This window comes from Coturnix japonica, chromosome 34 (genome assembly GCF_054131305.1).
Source record: "Coturnix japonica strain WE chromosome 34, WE-NBRP24, whole genome shotgun sequence".
Lineage (NCBI taxonomy): Eukaryota > Metazoa > Chordata > Aves > Galliformes > Phasianidae > Coturnix > Coturnix japonica.
The window spans coordinates 3,202,117-3,221,502 of record NC_140696.1 but is presented as its reverse complement, the minus strand read 5'-3'; the positions used below and the strand labels follow the sequence as shown (position 1 = coordinate 3,221,502).

The window sequence follows — 19,386 nt, the reverse complement described above, 5'->3', positions numbered from 1 at the left end:
TTCAGAAACACAAAAATAAACACCATATTCTGAATGCAGTCACAAAAAGACACTGAACCAACCCACCAACAGTTATCTCAAAAGCAAACAACACCAAAACAGAAATCAAAGTCAACAACACTTGAAATACCTGCAGAGGGTAAAGGCCTAGAGCCAGGAGACCTCTGTGTGGATGGATAACTTGGTGTCCTGATCCTGAGACCCTTTGAGACGGCGGGATAGTAACAGGAACTAGAGGTCTGAGAATGCATGGGACGATCTGGAGATGGTGGGTTTACAATTTCAGGAGTATTTCTGCTGTCTTTGAACAAAGTTTCTGTCATTGCATAAAAGAGAAACAACAGTGTAAGTCATCACTGAACCCTAACACTATGACCTGGTTAAGCATATACTGCCTTCAGGGTTTCACATGAAGAATCCGGGCATTTGTTAGACACAATATCAAACACTACTGCTTCCTTGTCATCTGATGTTTTTTTCCCTAAGAACATCATAAAATACTTGTCATCAACATATTACCTATCGACCCACAAAGTGCATGTGAAAACTGACACTAGAACTTATGATGTTTTAGACCATTAGAAAAATCTCAGCTCTGTTGACTAGAAAGCACTACTACAGTAGTCTCTGCTTGGGTCCTGTTTACCAAGTTGCCAGTGCACTCAACATTGTAATCATAAACAGGATTCTGGTCCAAATCAGATTTAAAAGCCAGAAAGTCCTAGTTACTATCTGACTTTCTGGTAAGAATACACTATAGCAATTCCACGTAGAAAATATATACTTTAAGAAAGTCCTTCAAACATTACCTGTAAGGGGAACAGGGCTGTGGGCAATTGTTCTGTTATCATCATGTTCTACAGTGCTATTGATATCAGGTTCTACGACTGGTGGTCGGCATTCCATGATCTTGCAGGTATACACACAGCGTTTCCTGGCATCTGTTGTACTCCAGTACACCCTGGAGCACCTGGAAGATAATACAGACATACATAAAATCTTTACTCAACAGTCAAGTAAGCTCTGGCATTCTATCATGTATGCATTTTCTTGAACTTACATAGGATAAAGGCTTTCTGGTGTAACATACAGCACAGATAGCTTAGTCACAAGATTTGTTAAGAGTTTATGAAAGCTGCAGTAGATTTCAACCTATGTTACCTCAGTGCCGGTTTGACTTCTGACATAGTAAAAGACACTGTCAAGAAACAGCTTATACTCACTGATAGCCAATGGGAAACAACTTATCTTCACAGTCTGAGAGGTCATTCAGAATTCCTAAGCAGTCTATCGTCATTGAACCTAAGCAGAGAGAGGAAGAGAAAAGTTCTGTGAACAGAGCTCCAGCGCCAAAGATGAAACAAGTGCTCAGGAACAAGATCTTACCAATCATCATGTGGATGTTCTCTGGTTCCAAGCCACTAAGAAATTTTCTTCTCAAACTGATCCCTTCAAAATCCACAAAAACTCTCCTAAGAACTTCAAACCCATTCTCAGGAACCACCTGGAGCAAGAACCCACAAAACATCTCAGTAACTTGTTCACAAGGAACACGTTCAACATTAACTCTTAAGAAACGTTTGTAGTTGCAGGCTGTCCCCACCTTCAAAAGCAAAGCAAGTGTGAAAGATGAATCTCACCTCTCCTTTGATCAAATCACGGTGCCTCTGGCAGTAAACTTTCTTATCATCCAGAAAAACACAGTTCTTGGCTCGTGAGCACATGAAATGATAGTTACTCGTGCAGGAAGTGAGGCAGCAGCCCACTGTGGCACCTGACTTCTGGCAGAACTCACATCTCTACAAATGCAAAAACAAAGGTAAATGTTTATTTATTCTAATATGGGTCAACCGTAACTGTCAGGTGCCTTCCTCTGCAGAACACAAATACTCACCAGCTGCTTTCCCCTGATCACAGCCATGTGCACATTTTTCAGAGAACCATCATCATCTTCGAATACTTCTGCTGACCATAAAGCACAGTTCACGTGTGTCCACTCGTTTTGGCCAATATAGAGAAGGCGTCCAGCATCCTAAGGAATGGGAAGAAACCTTTTTTCCCGTTTTCTTTTTCTCCCTTAAACATTACACAAGACACAGCAATGCACAAAAAGCCTTGTAGGTTTCAACTGCATTGGATTTAATCTTTCCCCAGTGAAAGTTTAACAAGACAGCATTACTTTTAGAGTTTGAAAGAGAGATGTTAACTAGGCAGAGAAGATTGCAGCTAAGTACATGATATAAAAAGGAACCTTAGGAAGGAAAAAAATTCTGTTCTTGAACAAATGGCAAGAGGCTTCAGTGTAAGAAATGCATGCAGTTCACATAACTGATGCAAAGTGACATGGTGAATTCCTTAATGACATGTCTAACATTAAGGCCACGCTGTTTTCTAGGCAACAGGACAGCTAGAGGTCATTTTCATTCCAAAGAAGGCACGCCAAGATACAGAAAAAAAACAAACAAAAAACCAGCACCCCCTACCCTACCCCTTATCTGACCTATTCACAGTACTAAATCTGTAATACTGCTTAAGTCAGCTACTATCAAAATGAGTGCATGCCAGATACTCACATTAGCACTATCATCACCATATTTCAGGCACAAGGCACACTGCCTGTTGTCTTCTACATCCGGAGGTGGATTAAGCTCAGGACTATCTTCTCTGCTTCTGTCAGAACCTTATCATTAAAAGAAAGAATGCTTTTCATTTTTGAAGGTCAGGAAGGACAAAACTTATCTGGAAAAATTACCAGTAAGTGAACAGGGCAGAAGAGCCAAATAGCAGCCTAGAGTTTGAATAACCAGCTTGTAAAGCAAGGAAAAGCAGGTATCTGCCTCTACACAGCTCTCATCCTGGGGAAACAGGGGCAGGTGAATGGGCTTTCTGGGCCAAAGCTCTATTCAAAAACATATCAATATGTAACAGTCTCTGAGTGATTTCAGGTCACACGGGTCTCCAGAATTCCTCAATCACATGAAGAACTAATACCACCCTCCCTATGAATAGAGGGCTCAAAGTGAAGCACTTTGAGTTTGGGGCTAATGGTTCTGCAATCTATTTTCTCACCAGAGATAGGAGGTGTAGGAGGATGTAGAGGAGTAGGTGAATCCGGTTCTCCAGGCCCTTTGGGTTTTGGAGCTGGGATGATTTTCTTCATCAGAGGAGGCTGTACAGTGTGGTTGTTCTCTTCACGCTCCTGCCACTGAGCATAATTGTGATCAAGGGAAGGAGGGAGCACTGCATTTGGCAGCATACCACTGCTGAAGACAAAAGGAATCAGCCATTAGACCTGGCTGCACCAGATGAACTTCTGCACTGTATGCAAGCACTACAGACATTCAATATACTGTATCAGCTCATTTAATTACCACCTTCAGTCTAAACATGCTCTCACAAAGGCTAAGATCAATCACTTATCATTTAAAGTTTGTGACACAGCTGTGTTTCTTTGGAGGAAAACAGATGCAGAAGGGTCAAGGTAAGAAAGGAGATGACTGATAACCCAACACACAACACACTTAGTACTAAGTAACACTTTTGATTTCCCTGCTTCAGAACAGTGACATGTATATAAAACAAAATGGCAATGTGATTACTTCTTAAAAACAACACCATAATTATCATTAAGAAGCCAACCTCACAAACAGGCTCTCTTAATACTTTTTGCTTGGACAGCTGGCAAACCACACACGGTATCACAGTCAGACCCAGGACAACTACTTACTTGCTTGTTACTTTATTTGGCTCCCAAAATCTGGACTTCTTTACACTAAACCATGGAAAAACACGCTCCATTTGCTGAAAGAAAACAACATTCCATTAGAAATCTTATCCAGTGCACCTAGAAACCCAAAGAAACTTAGCCAAGATCTACTATGAAACCAGAGAGATTTCAGTAACACTAACAACTGACAAGTTATTGTTTTCTTCTTAGAAATGTGCATGATGGACATTTTGGATTCCAACAGCTACAAACAGCTGTGTGATACAAAGGAGACTTAAAAATATCTGTAGGCCCACTCACCCGAATAAAGAAGGACTTGACCATGCTATTGGCTTTTTTAATTTCTGGCTGACCTCCATCGGAATTAATTGCTGCTTGAATTATCTTCACAATATCATCACTAAAATCCAACTGCAAGAAAAACACAGCACTGTTTGATCAGCAGGATTATCTCCTGTACAGCTACATCACTCATTTACTTTTAAGGCATCAAGTGAACTTCCAGGTGACAAAACGACTGAACCAGAACATTGAATTCTGCCTGAATTTGGCTGTAAAGAAGCAAGCAGCTCTGCGTATTTGCAAACTGGCTTGCAGAATGGCTGTGCAAATGAACCCATCATCTTTCCCCTCCTTTCTTTAAGCAGGACCTGGCTGCTGACACACTTCACATCTACTACATGAGCTATTTCACCGGCATTTGGCCAAAATCTTGCTAGGATCTGCAGATAAAGGATGACCTATCCTGTTCCATGAACATAAATAACTAAGAGCAAAAGCAGTTTAACCAAGCATCGCTGCCCATTAAAGAGAGGCATACAACAGTGTAAATTACATGTCTTTGGGCCAACACTAACATGAGTGCCAGAAAGAATTATTTTTAGCAGTATATTAGCCTGTTTTCTTGTTCATTAAGAAAAGGCTTAAGCATGCTCAGTTATAAATACCACAGGTCATTAAGCAGTTCATAGGACCTATTAATAGAATGGAGCACTCTGACATACCACAGAAACGTAACCTCCTTGATCCATTTTTCTTTTCACTCCTTCCATATCCAGAGGCTGCTGCTCCTCTTGTTTACTGACTTCTGTCAGGACAGGAGGATCGGGACCTTCTGGAGAGCTTCTCGATGGGATACTCTCCTCTGTCTCAGGATTTAAATCAGGTGGTTTCGCTGCCTGTCAATATCAAGAAAAAGATATTAGCCACTGAAGTGCGGATGCTGCTCATGACGTACTCCCTTGCCCATTCATAAGCACAGAGATTCCCATTAACATAAAAGAGACTCAAGCTTGGAATTCCTGTCCAGAACATAAGGACAAAAATAACAGCTTTCTGCAGTTGATCAGTAAGGCACATGGCAGAGCAGTGACCACCTATAAGGATCAAACTCATTTTTCAAAAGTCTTATTTCCGAATACGTTTCAGGCTTCAGCTTACCTGTCTGTAACGCAGCAAGTGGCTGGTAGTTCTAGAATTCAACAGGGCTGTTAAAACCTGTTTTAAAGAAACCTGCAACTCCTTTTCCAGTGCAAGACGCCATTCTGCAGGGTGCTGCTCTGTACAGTTAATGCAGGTGTATGCTACACTCTCAGGCAAGTTAGAGAGTATCTCATACATTTCATCTGGAGATGGATAAAAAGAAAAAGAAAACAACAACCTGAACTAATTTAGTCAAGAACAGACGTGCGGAAAAGCCTTACCCTGTATACAGCACATACTGTTTACATCAGATACCCTTTATACAACTAAAGCATCTTGTGTAACTCATTCATACTGCATTTGAAATAAGACCTAAGCTTTCAGGTTATTGCTGACGTTAGTTAGGTATTTCTCAAGCAGATGACAAGTGAGAGTGCTAATGCAACACTCAAGGAGAAAGACCAAAGCGTTCCCATTTTGGACTCGTTTGCTGCTGCCTCATGCTCTTAGGGGCTGAAGAGATGAGAGTTTGCCTTACCAGAAAGGTTTTCACATTTGGAGTGTACCCAGCGGTCACATTTTCCACACTGCATCATCTTACTCTCATAGTCATCATCATCATAGCATTTGTCACAGAGGGGACAAAAATTCCCTGCAAACAAGAAATGAGAGATACGTTTTTAATCAGAGGTTCAACTGCTACACAGACCTTAAAGGCTAGATGGTTACTTACTAGTGTGCTAAGAAAGAAGCTCTCTGAAACCTCCCAATGGTAAGCTGCCAATACAATTACATCTACTTTTATAACACTGAAGATGATGGCCACAAAAATAACCTGCTTGAAAGACCAGTTATCCTTTTTTTGTGGGGATGTTGTGTTTGTTTTTTTTTTTCCTGGGGGGAGGCATGTGGGGCAATGAGATTAAGTGAATCAGCTTTACAGAGTAGAATGAAAATGACAAGAATGACACAGGCAAAAATGTAGGAGGGACACTCAAGATTTCTCCCTGGAGTGATCTCTCCTAGGTTCAAAAGCCTCATAACTAACACAAGAACAAACTGTTATTTTACAATAGGAAATGTGCTGCTTTTAAGACAGGAGACCTTCAAAACATCTTTTTCCTCACGAGCTACTTGAAGTCCTGAACCAGCAGGTCTGTAATTCCCTTTCTATGGTATGGAACTTAATTTTTGAAGTCTCACACTTTCCCAATGTAACAGTAGTGACTTTTGCTATGCACTGTGAAGCTCACGAACATAGCTTTCAAACTATGCTCTGCTTCTTGACCCTGACACCAAGTTTCACTCCTGTTTGTACCACTGGCAAGCTCATCAGGCCTTCATTTTAACTAACACTTGCACCATCTCATTAAAAACAGCATCTGAGAAGGTACTTACCATAAACAATTACAACTTTACGTACCTTTAGCAAAGAGTTTGGCACAATCATGACACAGTGAGAAGTCATGAGACCACTGTGCATCCCACCCTTTGCCTGGCGTTGTGGATCCACAGCTCTTGCAGCGAACACATTTGGTACATATCTGGAAGAAGGATGCGTTTGTTATTTGCTTTCATCCAGGGGCTTCTGTTCCTTTGTTCTAATGATGAATTTAATGGTTTTATTCCTTTGTGAGAGCTGAAAGCTTACACAACAGAATGAGTTTCAAACACCAGGTCTCCCACTACTTAGAAAAGAGCTCCCTCCCCTTACAGTGAGATGGTGCTAATTCTAGAAAAGGAGAAATAAAATAACATTTCATATTTACACTTGAGAAAATATCACCTTTCCCTTCACATAAAGCCTACGTAGTTGTAGCATTTCTTCCACTTAAAATACAACACTATATTTTATCAGTTTTCCAGCTTTGAATACAATGTAGAAGAAGCACTTAAAAACAACTAGTACTAAATACACTAATAGGCAAAGCTTCAGCGCTAAGCGTGTTCATGACATCACTGCTTCCATTCTTACAAACTTCTTCTACCTTCTGAGACTACAATCAGAAGAGTTATCCCAAGTGAAAACGGTGTAAAACCTTCAAAATCCTTCTCATACGAACCCCACCTGCTTAAGCAGCAACCCGCCTCAGTGAGAAAGCTATCCTCAAGCGTACCTGCCAATGCAACAGGTACCCTTCCACACACTGCTAAGTGAATGCTTTGGCCCACAGCGTTACGATCAGTTAACAGGGGAATTAACCGAAGAAGAAATGTGAAAAAACCTCACCCAAACTTTCTTTTTCTTGGTGGGTTTGGTTGGGTAGTTTGGGCCCAGGCACTCAGGGTGATAGCTGTTTCGGCACTTGTTACACTCCAGCAGCTGCTACAAGAATAATGGGAGAAAGTATTGGAACAAAGATGCTAAAAAGAATGCAAAATTCTGGACATTTTCATTGTACATTTAATCTCTTATTCAGAGCAGTAGGAGGAAGTTGCAACTAAGCGACTTGAGCTAAGTCCACAACCACATGAGGCAGCGCTCCACCACCTGCTGTCCCGGTTCCCAGCTGAGGGTTAGAGCAAGCAGAGCTTGAGGAGCAGCACAGGGAAGGCTGGCTGGGTTGCCCGGAGGTCGGGGGTACCTTGGTGGCCTGGTGCTGTCTCCCACACACGTGGCAGAACTTGCAGCGACGGCAACACCAGTTTTCCAGCTGGTCCTCCAGGGGCCGCTCGCTCTCCTCTAAGCAGAACTTGTGGAAAGGCTCACAACAGACCTGACAATACACAAACTGCAAGGGGGGGGAGAGGGAGGTTTTAGCAAGTCAAAAGCTTTCCTGAATTCCCGCTCGCACTCCAAACTACTTTGAATCCTGCTTTACAACTAACAGAACAAGGCCATCTATTGGTATATTTCACTGGGGAAATGGTGTGTGTACTTCGGAGCACCTAAATATACACCTGTCTATCTAGATTATGCATCTAGCAGCAAACAGGAGTCTGATACCTTTTGTCTACATGTTCTGAGCGTTGGTAAAGGCCTATAGGCCTCTTCAGGACTTCCCTCCCTCGCTGCAACACAAGCCAACAGAACTGAAGACACATTTAGCAGAGAAGGAAGGGACACATGGAGCAGATAGACATCTTTCCCTCTGTTTAGCTTAGAGGGTTCATTGGAAAGCTCTAAGTATCCTCTGCAAGGCTGGACATCCTAAAAAAGAACAGTCCTTGGGGCATAAACACTGCAGGCTCAAACAGGACAGAAGAATGGTTCACCTGAGCAACCTGACAGAGAAGGGGATTGGCTCCACGTGCCACTGGACCCTTGTGATCTTCAAATACGCTGATGTCCACACACAGAACTTAACCCCATTTCCCTCAAGTATTGTTTGCTCCTCATACTCGAGCATTTTCTAGAGTGCTACCATCACCTTCCCAGGATGTCTGGGCTGAAAACTCTGAGAAGACATCTACCTTGTCCTGGAAATGCAGTTACCAAAACTCAAGCCTAAATTCAGGTGTTTATGCAGCACCAAAACCTCACCAGTCACATTTCAGCAACAATCTGCAACTCTTTGGAGATAGGGGCACCCCAGGGAAAATCAACACTGCCTAACAGCACTTCAAAACTACTGAGCAGATGTCTTAGCTTCAAGCAAAGAGAAAGCAAACTCCCTGCTTTACCTCAGCTGTGGGATCCCAAATTACATTTTAGAAGAGATGCAGGGGCTCTTGAAAACGTCATTCCTTACAGCTGACAGCATTCACGTATAAACTAAGCACCACAGAACTCCTCAAAGACAATTTGTATGCTTTTCACTTTAGTATCTTGGGACAAAGTTTAGCAAGGACAGGTTTTCAGGTATTATTTTAATCTCTTCTGGATTACGGTTCTTATGCTTTTTTTTTTCTTTCTTTCTTTCTTTTCTTTTTGGTAACAATATGGTGCTGTAATTAAGTCATCAACAGCAGAACACAATGCTTTACCTCCACATGTCCACTGCTGGCACAGAGAAAACACACCACCCTGGGAGTAATAGGTACCGAGGTCACGATGCCTAACCCACCCATCTCCCAAACATTCTCCACTTCACAGTCCTCCTGAAAGTACAAAAGGATACATCACCATGCAGAACAAGGCAATACAACATCAGTATAAAGTGCTCACATTGCTGCTTTATGCACCGCGCCTTCAATAAAGCGTTTCTAAAACAGAAATCGTTTTAACTTCTGCCTTGGTCTACCTTATATATTGGAACAGGAACAACTCAGCGCTTCTCCTGCCAAGCGAGCTCAATCAAACACTAACCTTCCCTCTCCAGAAAGCAAGCCTAACAAGCATGAGAAAGTTCTTCACAATGGCTTATCACTAAAAACGAAATTTCACAATAGTTAAACTTTATTAAAAATCCATATTTGTATCAAAACACTTACGAGGTCTCACTATAACCCCCGTTATTAACACTTATATAAATGACTGAAAAAATATTAGGAAAATAATTGATTTTTATTATTTCAACATCGCTGTTCAAAATAGTACATGATTTCTCAGTTAAAACCCCCAGATATCCCCCAAATACTGTGAATTACAAATTACTAACATTTTCCCCAAATCTTGTTGACCCAAGGTAAGGTTTTATAGTTCCATCTTAATGGAATCAATCTTCATAAACCTCAAATTCTTGCTCATCCTCACATTGAGAGTTAAGGTTTAAAGCTTTAAGTGTCTCTTCATCCAGTACTCTAATTATAAGGAAAAAAAAAAAAGGCATAATAAACTTCTAAGGATTAACCGAGTCAGGTTGGCTCCTATTTACAGTTCTCTCTGATCAGGACCAGACACACAAACTTAGAAGTCACTGTCAGCATTCTTGAGGGACTCTACTTCCAGTGTTTAGAGTCAGTTAATATTCAAATACTTAAAACATATTGTCCTCTACCTTGAAATCCACTCGGATTCTGTGGACTCCATCTGTAGGTGGCTTTTGCTTGGAACTGCTCCCATTAGTCAAAGTGCTGAGCAAATTCAGCGTGCTGCTTTCTGGCTTGCTTATAGGAGGGGGCTTTTCCTAGTCAAGTAAAGGAGCCTGCATTAATCCCAACCTCAGACATCAAAACTTCAACAGTAATTCAACACCGCACATGATTTATGTACCAGAAAAAACAACCACCAAAAAAAAACCCAACTCATACCATCACAGAATCAACAGGTGTATAAAAGTTGCAAGAAAGTAACCATTCTGCAATCCATTTCCAAAGCACTCCATAAACAATTGCATTTCTAATTCAATTTATTGCATCTTCTCCCCCCACCATCGGGTCATTCTCTCTGATCAGTGCTATCTTTTTACTTTGTCCCAGTGGGGCAACTCTTGGTGTAATTATTACCAACACATTTCCCTTTCAGATTTAAGTGTTGCTTTGTTTTTTAAATGATGAACCAAACATCCACCCCACAACACACAAATCTCAGTGAAAATTAACACCTAAGCTGAATTATGGTCATAGGCCAGATAAATTGGCATCCACATACTGGCACAAGGTAAAGCCTAACATTTGTACAGCCTGCTCAAACTCACAAGAAATTACATGTTTCTCATCGACAAGACTGAAAACCTCCTTCTCAAATACCATAAAGACCCTGAGTAGCATTAGGAATCAAGTTAGATCGGTCTGAAATCAGCATTCAAAGGAAAAGGAGAAGAACTGAACTCCCACAGGTATTTCAAGTACACAGAAATCTGCAGAAGGGTTAAGTAATACAGTTTTACTTTCTAGACAGACAGATGGATGCTCTCGAAATTCATTGACTGTGTACAAAAAACGGTATTCACCTTTTCTTTTGGTTTCTGTTTCACAGGGAAAGTTGGACGGGGAGCAATTTTTTTCTGTTTGTTTTGTTCTGTGCCTAGGAAGGGGGGAAAAATTATGAGTATTTCAAGTAACTAACAGGAACCTGTAGAGAAGAGAAGGGAAAAAAAAAAAAAGACAGCTGTGTAAAAAGAGATGAATTTTAGACTGGAATTTTTCCACCATCTTTGTGACTGTACATCACCAGCTATGACTGGGGCAGTCTGCAAGGCACGGCCAGTCGAACTTGGTCTGCTCAAACTCTTTAAGTGTTCCATGTGTAAAGCAACAGAAGTCCTGGAGCTGCCTTTCTGGTCACTGTCCACGCCGATCTGTACTATGTGCAATGCTAGGCTATGTTTTTGTATTAAGACATTACGCTCCTGTTGTTTCAACATTCAGACTGTCAGTAAACTTAACAATATTGAAAATACGCTTCAAGACAGTATAACTAAAAATCACATTAAAGGTCGTCACTTATCTTTCTTCCCATCCCAATAAATTACGCAGTTCAATAAAAGGAAGCCAGTTCTAAACAAAATTACCAAAATGACTTGCTTTAATTTCACCAGATCATAAAGCACTTATCAGTTTTAAAATCCAGCAGATTTTAGCAGCATTAATACTGTTACTTAACATGATTCAAACATATTGAAGATAAACAGTCCCATTTACCTATTTCTGGCTGTGGAGGCTGCTTTTTCTTAGGCTCAGAAGTGGTAACTTTTGGTGCTTCCTTTTTCAAAGGTCCTGAGCTCGGTGGCTGAGATGGAGGGAGCTGTACTGGCTGGGCTGCCTGTTTGCCAGTCTTTCTGGCACCAGATGCAGGGGTTTGTTTGGGCTCTGGTGGGGGAACAGAGGAATTCCCATCCTCGTGCTTCTCCTCCACAGGTTTACGAGCAGGTTCGCTGCTCTTCTTTACGGCACTGTCTTCTCTTGGTACAACAGTTGGAGGAGTTGGTTTCTGTCCAGAGTCCAATTGATTCTTTCCAGATTGACTTTCTTTCTTTTCATTTGTCTTGGATTTCTTCTCTTTCTTTTTTGCAGCTAGAAAGAAAAAAAGCATCAGTAAAGCAACACATATAAAACTGTGCAACTTCAGATGACTCAAGTGCATATTAAAACTGTATCTTGAGGGAGGTTCAGCATCCTGACCAACGTGACAATAACATGCAAACCTCCAGAGGTCCAGTGCCAAGGATGCAGGGATTTAAGAAAACACATACAATGTACATACGGCTCACTTAAGGCTTATGTCAGAGATGAGGATGTGCCAAGGGATTTATCAGTCCTCATATCACTTAGGAACAAAGAAACAAACCTCTGAGAACTGGCTGAGCTTAAGTGCTGAGGGAAGGCTCATCAGCTGCCAGCAGCCGTTCCTTACAAAAAGGAGGAGAAACTACAAGTCTAGGCTGAAAAAGATAATAGCTGTCTCTGTTTATAGTTGCCTGCTGTATTCGCATCTCTCCTACAACTATCACACAACCCCAACAAAACAGCCAGGTTCCCTGTTAGCATTTGGTTTCAGACTAAACTTTTACAGTCGTATGCAGTCACAAAGAGCAAAATTTAAGGTACGAATGTTTCTCTCATGCTGCACTTGAGCCAAACCTCTCAGCCTACCTTTAGCTTGCTTCTGGAGATATGCTTTTGAAGGCATCCACTGTAGATTCTGACACTTCCTCATTCTGCAAAGAAAGAACACGTCACCCGATCAGAAATCAGAAGAAAAATGCAGACATTAGGAAGGTATTCTGTAAACATTCAACATGATTCAAAAAAGGAAAGAAAACCATCATCAAGGCATCCACCAACTTCCTCTAAACTGTTTTCTCCTTCTTCAGAAACATTTAAAAGCATCTTATTTTCCTGTATTTTCTTTCCCCCCACCTACACAGTTTTGAAGATAATAAAACACTGCTTCACTGGTAAATACCCCATCGATCCCATTTCTTAGAATCTGGAATTTGTTAAGTATCAGAATACTTCTAAGAGCTCTAAAACAACATCAGACACTCACCAGTAGGTTATATGTAACCCAAGCAGGCCATTTCAGATTAAAAAATACATATATATTCTGTTTCCATGGAGTGGGATTGGATTAAGTGCGACCAAATATTTTTTAAGCATTCAGTTCCTATTTTCCTCATGTCTAATGCACGTTGTCTTCTAAATATTGAGCAACAGTCTTTGTTTCTGCCTTCATTCTTGTAGCAAAGTCAGTGGTTTTGAAACCCAGCCCAAGGCCGGGGCAAAGCTGCTAGGAGTTAAATTACTTATGTTCAGAAGTCTGCTGACTGCTTTCACACAGATGAGCACCCTATAGCAATTCTCAGAGCTGCACTTTATAAATAGCTTTTATATCACAATCTTTCTGATACCACTTCATTTGCTGCCTTTTCAGACAGATTATCTAGTCTGGAAAAATCAATTTGATACAGCAATTAAAAAAGCAGAAGGTTCAGACTAAGTGATATGAATACAACGATGGGAAAACTAAGTAATGGAGTTCCTAATGATATCCAGAGACATCTTTGTTATACGAAGCGTATATTCATGAGATAAACTTTGTTTGGAAAAAGGAAGCTCTCCATAAACACATTCTAGGAGAACAAAAGATAAAATATATCTGCATACATTGCCATTCATTCCTGCAATAATCATCTTTCACTCAGAAGGTGGTAATGCACTGGAACAGGTTGCCCAAGGAGGTTGTGGATGCCCCATCCCTGCGGACATCCAAGGCCAGGCTGGATGTGGCTCTGGGCAGCCTGGCCTAGTGGCTGGCAACCCTGCCTGTGGCAGAGGGGTTGAAACTAGATGATATTTGAGGTCCCTTTCAACCCAGGCCATTATATGATTCTATGAATAACCCATAGTGCTGAATGAAAGTCACTGGTCTCATTTCAAATGGCTCTCAGTGCTTCTGTGACAGTGTCTTCTGAACTTCAGAAAGAGCTCACGAAAAGCACACCTTCAATCAGGATCAACACTCCTAAATTAAATTGCTTTTAAATCCCTGTAGTGATCCAGCCTCAGCATGGGCCAAATTCATCCAAAGCCTGTTGTTTCCCACCCCAGAGCGTGGGTGTGCTTATCCTGCTCCGTACACAGATTAGCCAAGCAGTTTCTCAAACACTCAGACTTACTTGCAGCACTGCTTCTTTATATTCCGCCCACCAAACTTGGGTTTGTCCAGACAGTTAGTGCAGACACCACAGTCCTCTGGAACCTGACAGCCTGAGCACTGCCCACAACGCCTCGAGCGTCGGCCCTTCTTCACTGGAGGTTCTTGCTGTGCCTTGTTTCTGGTTACCGGCTTAATTGGTTTGATAGGTGGAGCAAGAGGTTCAGCCTCTTCAGAGCCAGCTATTGATGATTTGTCTATTAGGATAAAAAATTCTGTGAATTCATAGAAGTCAAATAACCTTTCTGAAGTTTCTAATGAGCTCATGGAATCCATTCTATTACATCTAAGTTCATCTTCAGAGCCACACATATATACAAGGTCCATACACACACACCGCCTTCAACAGACCTCAAGTGCAGCACATAACAGATGTCTGTAAAATTAACGATGGTTAAAAGGGTTAACCTTGTCCTAGTGGCATTTGAATTGCTCAAAGATTTCATCCTCACAGGTTCAGATGTGATTTCAGTTGTATTTAATACAAACGGAAAGATGCCATTAACCCAACTAGTCAACGAAAGCAGACTTTCCATGAATCCACAAGTGAAAATTGGAAGCCTTACCATCATTCCCCATGGAAGACAGTATCTTCTCTCGCTCTTCCCACGGTAAGGCACTCAGAGTGGGCATGTCATCAGGAAACACCGCTCGCTTTCGGCCCAGGGCAACAGCTGCTCTCCTGCAAACATGCTTTATTCGTGGTCCTCGGACTGACGTTTCTGATGAATCGCTCTCTTGTCCCTGGATTTCAAGATATGAAAACAGACAGTGTTCCTAAGAAAGGTACAAAAGTGGGACTGTGATGCATGCAATGGAAACTTCTAAATAACCTAAGAAGAATTAAAGCACATCCTAGCTTGCATTTTGTAAAAGCTGTGGTAAAAATAAAGACTCTCAGCCTTCTAAGCCTCAGATACCCAAGAGAAGATAATTCAAAAGAACAAGAAGTTTTGCTCATATGGATTTACAAAGATTCTACCTGTTACTGAAAAGCAAACTCACTCCTGAAGCCATATGTTATCAAAGCAATGGCATTAGAAATCCAGAGTTGACTGGAATCAGGATAAACAGACTAACGTTGGGTACAAACTGATCTGGCAGAAGACAGAAGAAAGTCAAGCTGTTTAAATCAGGCTCTTTGACAGCTTTGGAGCTGCCAGGATGAGGGCACTGTGTTTACTGAGGTGATAAATGCAGCAATTTAGTGCTATTTTCCATGTTTTCAATGCAACATTCTGAGATATATCCTAATAAAAGAACTCCCCCAAACAATTAATTGCAAGGGTCTGGGTTTCCTAATGTAAGCATGCCAGGCACATACATTTTCATATGGGGACAAAAGAGAAGAACTAATAATTTCTAACATTAACATTATCAGGGAAAGTAATAGTTCAAATAAAAAGGAAATACTCTGTGGAAAGGTATTGCTATCATATAACACCTACCTTTTTGATACCTAAATAGACTGCAGGGAGGGTTTGTGGTGGGGCAAATGTTGAGAAAGCAGTAGGAAGCAGTTCTTCAGCCAGACGCAAAATCCCAATGGATTTTGCTTCTGCCCATAAGTAACAGACCAGATCATCATATGAAACAGTTACAGAAGAGAGAACAAGATCAACTTCATCTTCAGAAAGACTGCAGTCTGTTAGAACTGTGCTTTTAAAAATGCATATTACCCTTGATGTTCACTTTGCTTAGATGCGTACAGAGAAACCTAATAACAAGCTCCATTGTACTGCTGTCCAAAACTGCACCCAGCTCCCCTGAGCTGAGTACACAGCAGCTTTCTCTCCCCCTCAACTTCTGCCCATGCCTTCTCATTTTTGGATCCCTTACCATCTGTTGCACTAACAGCTTCTTAGCCTGGCATGTTAATTCTTCACGCTCAGGGTATGAAAGCTGCTCGTGATTTTCACTGAGCATTCCAAACAAGATGGACCCTAGCAAAAAAAAATAACAACAAAACAACATATACACACAAAAAAAGGACAAAAATACCTGTGCTTTTGGCTGATCTGCTTGCTTGAGGGACTTGCTCTTCTCGATCTTGTACAGCTGGGCTTTTGCTTTTTTCAGAAGGCTGGCTACCCTTTTGTCAGTCATTGGCAGTTTGTCTGCTTGAGCCAACATAGAGCTGATGGAGGAAGCGGAATGTTTAACGGTGCTTGAAGCAGGAGTAGAGAGACGCAGAGCTTTTTCCTTCTCCAAAGATGGCACAGCAGGGCTGAGTTCCAGATCTGATTTGTCTAACCCTCCTCTACCTTTCTTGGATGTTTTGGTTTTGATGGCTGTTGTATCTACCAGAGCAGCAGTGGAAACATCTGCCACAGGATCTATTGCTGTAGACTTCCTCCGCCCGGCAGTTTTTTTTGCAGAAGATGATGCTGCAACATCTTCACTGACAACTTTTTCTTTGGGCATTTTACCTACAGGAAACAAAGCAGAGCTACTCTGAATTTCTGACCCTTTTCTCCTTTTCTCTTTCCTTGACTCACGTTTGTTCTCCTTCTCTCTCTCTCTGTCTTTCTCTCTGCTCTTGTCCTTCTCCACACTCTTATCAGCGTCTTTATCTTTGGACAGTTCCTCTGTTGCCCTGTCTTTGTTTCTGCCTCTCTCTGTCTGGGGACTTGTTGTGAACCAAGGAAAGAGAGGAGTAGGACTACTAGATGAGAAAGGCTCTGCTGGAGTGCTAGTCTGCTTCCTTTGTCTCTGGCTTCTTTCTGCTGATTCCCCAGACTGTGTTAGGGAATGGGAAGGAAAAGTAAAAGTTGAATTTAAGGCACTAGTGGCAAGAGAACTAACAGAAATGCTAGTTAATGAGGAAGAGACAGAAGACTGTGGGGTGAGAGTTGTCAGGTCAGAGGTACTAAGTCTCCCACTTCTTGTCCTCATGGAGTGCGAAGGAGATCTGGGTTCTGAGCGGATAGGGCTAAACACTTTTCTCTTTCGTTTCCTAGAAGAGACACCTGTTGCAGAAGTTCCCGTAGTGGTTCGACCAACGGATGAGGGCAAAGTTACAGATTCAAAGATTCTGGAGTGGGCCTCGCTTGGAGTGAATCTCGGAGCTCTCAGAAGAGGACTTCTCTTGTGCATATCAAATCTTGTTCCAGAATGAAGAGAAAACAGACGTGCTGGAGCCGTAGCACCTGGCGTCGAGAAGCCAGACGCAAAGCCAACGTCCTCCGGTGTCAGCGGCGGGGGTCTGAAGTTATCAAATATTGGTTTGCGAATAAGACCCTCTTTGGCATATTTTGCTGATGAGAAGTACTGTGGTTCTGACCTGGAATGCTTTAGAGAGGTCCACCTAAACGTTGGCTCTCGCAGAATTGATTTACGTTTCTCTTGCATTGGTGCAGCAGAAGTGGGAAGAAAGGGTGAGGCTAACGGTATGGTAGGAGGCATAAGCCAGGGAGTGTGGTCTGAGATGCCGGAAGCAGGTTGTAGTGGTGGGGGAGGAGTGAGCAGAGGGGGAGGAGGAGAGGAGGAGGACTGCTGCTGTGGCACACTTGGCAAGGCTGACAGCTTTTTAGCAGTCCTCTGGCCAAAACTCCTTTCTGTTATCGAAAACCTTCTGTTTCTCCTGTCGCCGTTATCATCCTCAGGGGACTGAGAAACGGGTAGAGGTGTGTGAACTTCTGGAGTATTACTTCGTTCCTCGGAAAGCGTCTGCATCTCCTCAGAAGCCTGAGAGTCTGTAGACGTATCGACGCTTGGGCTACTGGACCGGGAGGAGTCTGAAGACATCTGAGATGAATGCTGAGAAGCAGCACTGGATTTTTCACTGGATCCACAAGACGTAGCACTGAACCTGCTGTTTGGCGTGGATTCTAGTCGGGATATTTTAATAGGAGGGTCGTAGTCTTCATCTTCAATGAACCGTTTGGGTGTTTTAATAATCCGTGAAGAGATAGCGCTTACAACTGGCATGATGAACTGTCGGATGTTTTTAAGCTGGGTTCTCCCCTTTCGGCCCTGCAGTTTGGCTGCTTCTTTCTCGATCTTTTTTTGTGCCCCCTTCTTAGCCCTCTGCAGAAGTTGCTTAGCGATCGTTGCATCTGTCCTTTTTGTGGAAGGTATGATCCTAACAGGCTTAATCCTGCGTGGACTCTGTCTGACAGCAGTCTTCTCTTCCTTCGTAGGAGGCGGTGTGCCATCCTTTTCTTTACGTATCCTTTGGGGTTTCTCCAGCTGTGAATTTATGACCAAGCTTGAGGAAGTCTTCAAACGTTCAGAAGATGGCGGCCTTCCCCTCCTGCGCACAATCTGAACACTTTTCCTCCCTATCTGAATTTTTGCCCCAGGCTTAAATTTAGATTTTAGTGGGGAGAGTTTACTAGTTCTTAATTTCTTAATTTTAGTTGCTTGTTGAAACGTAGTGGACGGTGACCTTTTGATTTTTTTCAGACTCTCTTTATCTTCTTTGTTTCCCTTCTGAATATCTGATGTGTCCTTAACTTGCGACAACTTGAACTTTACGCTAGTAAGTGTTGGAGGTCTTCCTCGCCTCTTTTCCCCACTTTTCAGTTCTTTCTTCTTTACTTTCTCCATGGATGTGGTTTCAGACTTGCTTGAAGGGGAACACACTGATGAAGAGTCTGACAATACAGCTGAACTCCGGTCAGAACTGCTCCGGGGCCTCCCACGAGGTTTTCGTGGACTAGATTTAACTGAGAGGGAAGTAGAGAAAGCAGAGTACACATTAAATTTCCCTGAGTGTCAGATCAGCATTGTCCAGGTCACAAAGGTATTTACTCGGTATAAATCACATAAACTGGACAAGTTGCTAAAACATCTCAGTTCCTTAAGAAATAAAAATAGCATTTATTAATATATAGATAAAGAATTCCATCACAAAATAATCTCTTCAAAATCTCTAAGTAAAATAATACAAAAGAAAACAAAACCCCTAGTTTTAGCTTTGAAATACATCTAGCACTCAGGACTCCAGTTAGAATCAACAAGCAGACGTGGGACTTGATTACTCACCTCTACCAGTGCATCTCAATCCACACCCACCAACCCAGCTATTCCACTTCTGGGTCTTCACATAGCTCTCACTACATGCTTCATTCTTCATGTGAAATACCCTATTAGCAAGGCTGTCCACAATAAAATTCACTGGCAAGGCTTAATTGAGTACAGTGTTGTGGTGAATGAGTAGAGTACTGTGGCGAGAGCAATTACTGATGAGAACCTAAATCAAAACCACTCATTTGCTTTCAGACCCATCGTCATTTCAACCTACCTCTTGAAC

General features: G+C 42.0%; 1 protein-coding gene across 7 annotated transcripts in view; it reads right to left on the bottom strand.

Annotated features, from left to right (window-relative positions):
• The window catches only part of KMT2A (lysine methyltransferase 2A), a 43,689-nt gene that overhangs the window by 14,482 nt on the left and 9,821 nt on the right, over positions 1 to 19,386 (bottom strand). For 3 of the 7 annotated variants that reach the window (XR_014938226.1, XM_032449092.2, XM_015883849.3), the window contains exons 3-26: positions 16,131 to 18,799; positions 14,696 to 14,873; positions 14,092 to 14,326; positions 12,566 to 12,630; positions 11,615 to 11,986; positions 10,924 to 10,997; positions 10,030 to 10,158; positions 9,077 to 9,190; positions 7,735 to 7,881; positions 7,380 to 7,475; positions 6,573 to 6,693; positions 5,688 to 5,801; positions 5,168 to 5,352; positions 4,732 to 4,905; positions 4,028 to 4,138; positions 3,728 to 3,801; positions 3,070 to 3,263; positions 2,574 to 2,680; positions 1,895 to 2,032; positions 1,641 to 1,799; positions 1,387 to 1,504; positions 1,224 to 1,302; positions 810 to 970; positions 131 to 316 (exon numbers count right to left, since the gene is read on the bottom strand). Coding sequence is in view for 6 of the 7 variants with exons in the window: in XM_015883849.3 (XP_015739335.2) it covers positions 131 to 316; positions 810 to 970; positions 1,224 to 1,302; positions 1,387 to 1,504; positions 1,641 to 1,799; positions 1,895 to 2,032; positions 2,574 to 2,680; positions 3,070 to 3,263; positions 3,728 to 3,801; positions 4,028 to 4,138; positions 4,732 to 4,905; positions 5,168 to 5,352; positions 5,688 to 5,801; positions 6,573 to 6,693; positions 7,380 to 7,475; positions 7,735 to 7,881; positions 9,077 to 9,190; positions 10,030 to 10,158; positions 10,924 to 10,997; positions 11,615 to 11,986; positions 12,566 to 12,630; positions 14,092 to 14,326; positions 14,696 to 14,873; positions 16,131 to 18,799 (6,000 nt within the window). In the remaining variant the exon portion in view is untranslated. The remainder of the gene's footprint in view (positions 1 to 130; positions 317 to 809; positions 971 to 1,223; positions 1,303 to 1,386; positions 1,505 to 1,640; positions 1,800 to 1,894; positions 2,033 to 2,573; positions 2,681 to 3,069; positions 3,264 to 3,727; positions 3,802 to 4,027; positions 4,139 to 4,731; positions 4,906 to 5,167; positions 5,353 to 5,687; positions 5,802 to 6,572; positions 6,694 to 7,379; positions 7,476 to 7,734; positions 7,882 to 9,076; positions 9,191 to 10,029; positions 10,159 to 10,923; positions 10,998 to 11,614; positions 11,987 to 12,565; positions 12,631 to 14,091; positions 14,327 to 14,695; positions 14,874 to 16,130; positions 18,800 to 19,386) is intronic. The other 4 variants (XM_015883852.3, XM_015883850.3, XM_015883851.3 and 1 more) reach the window with 4 other exon arrangements.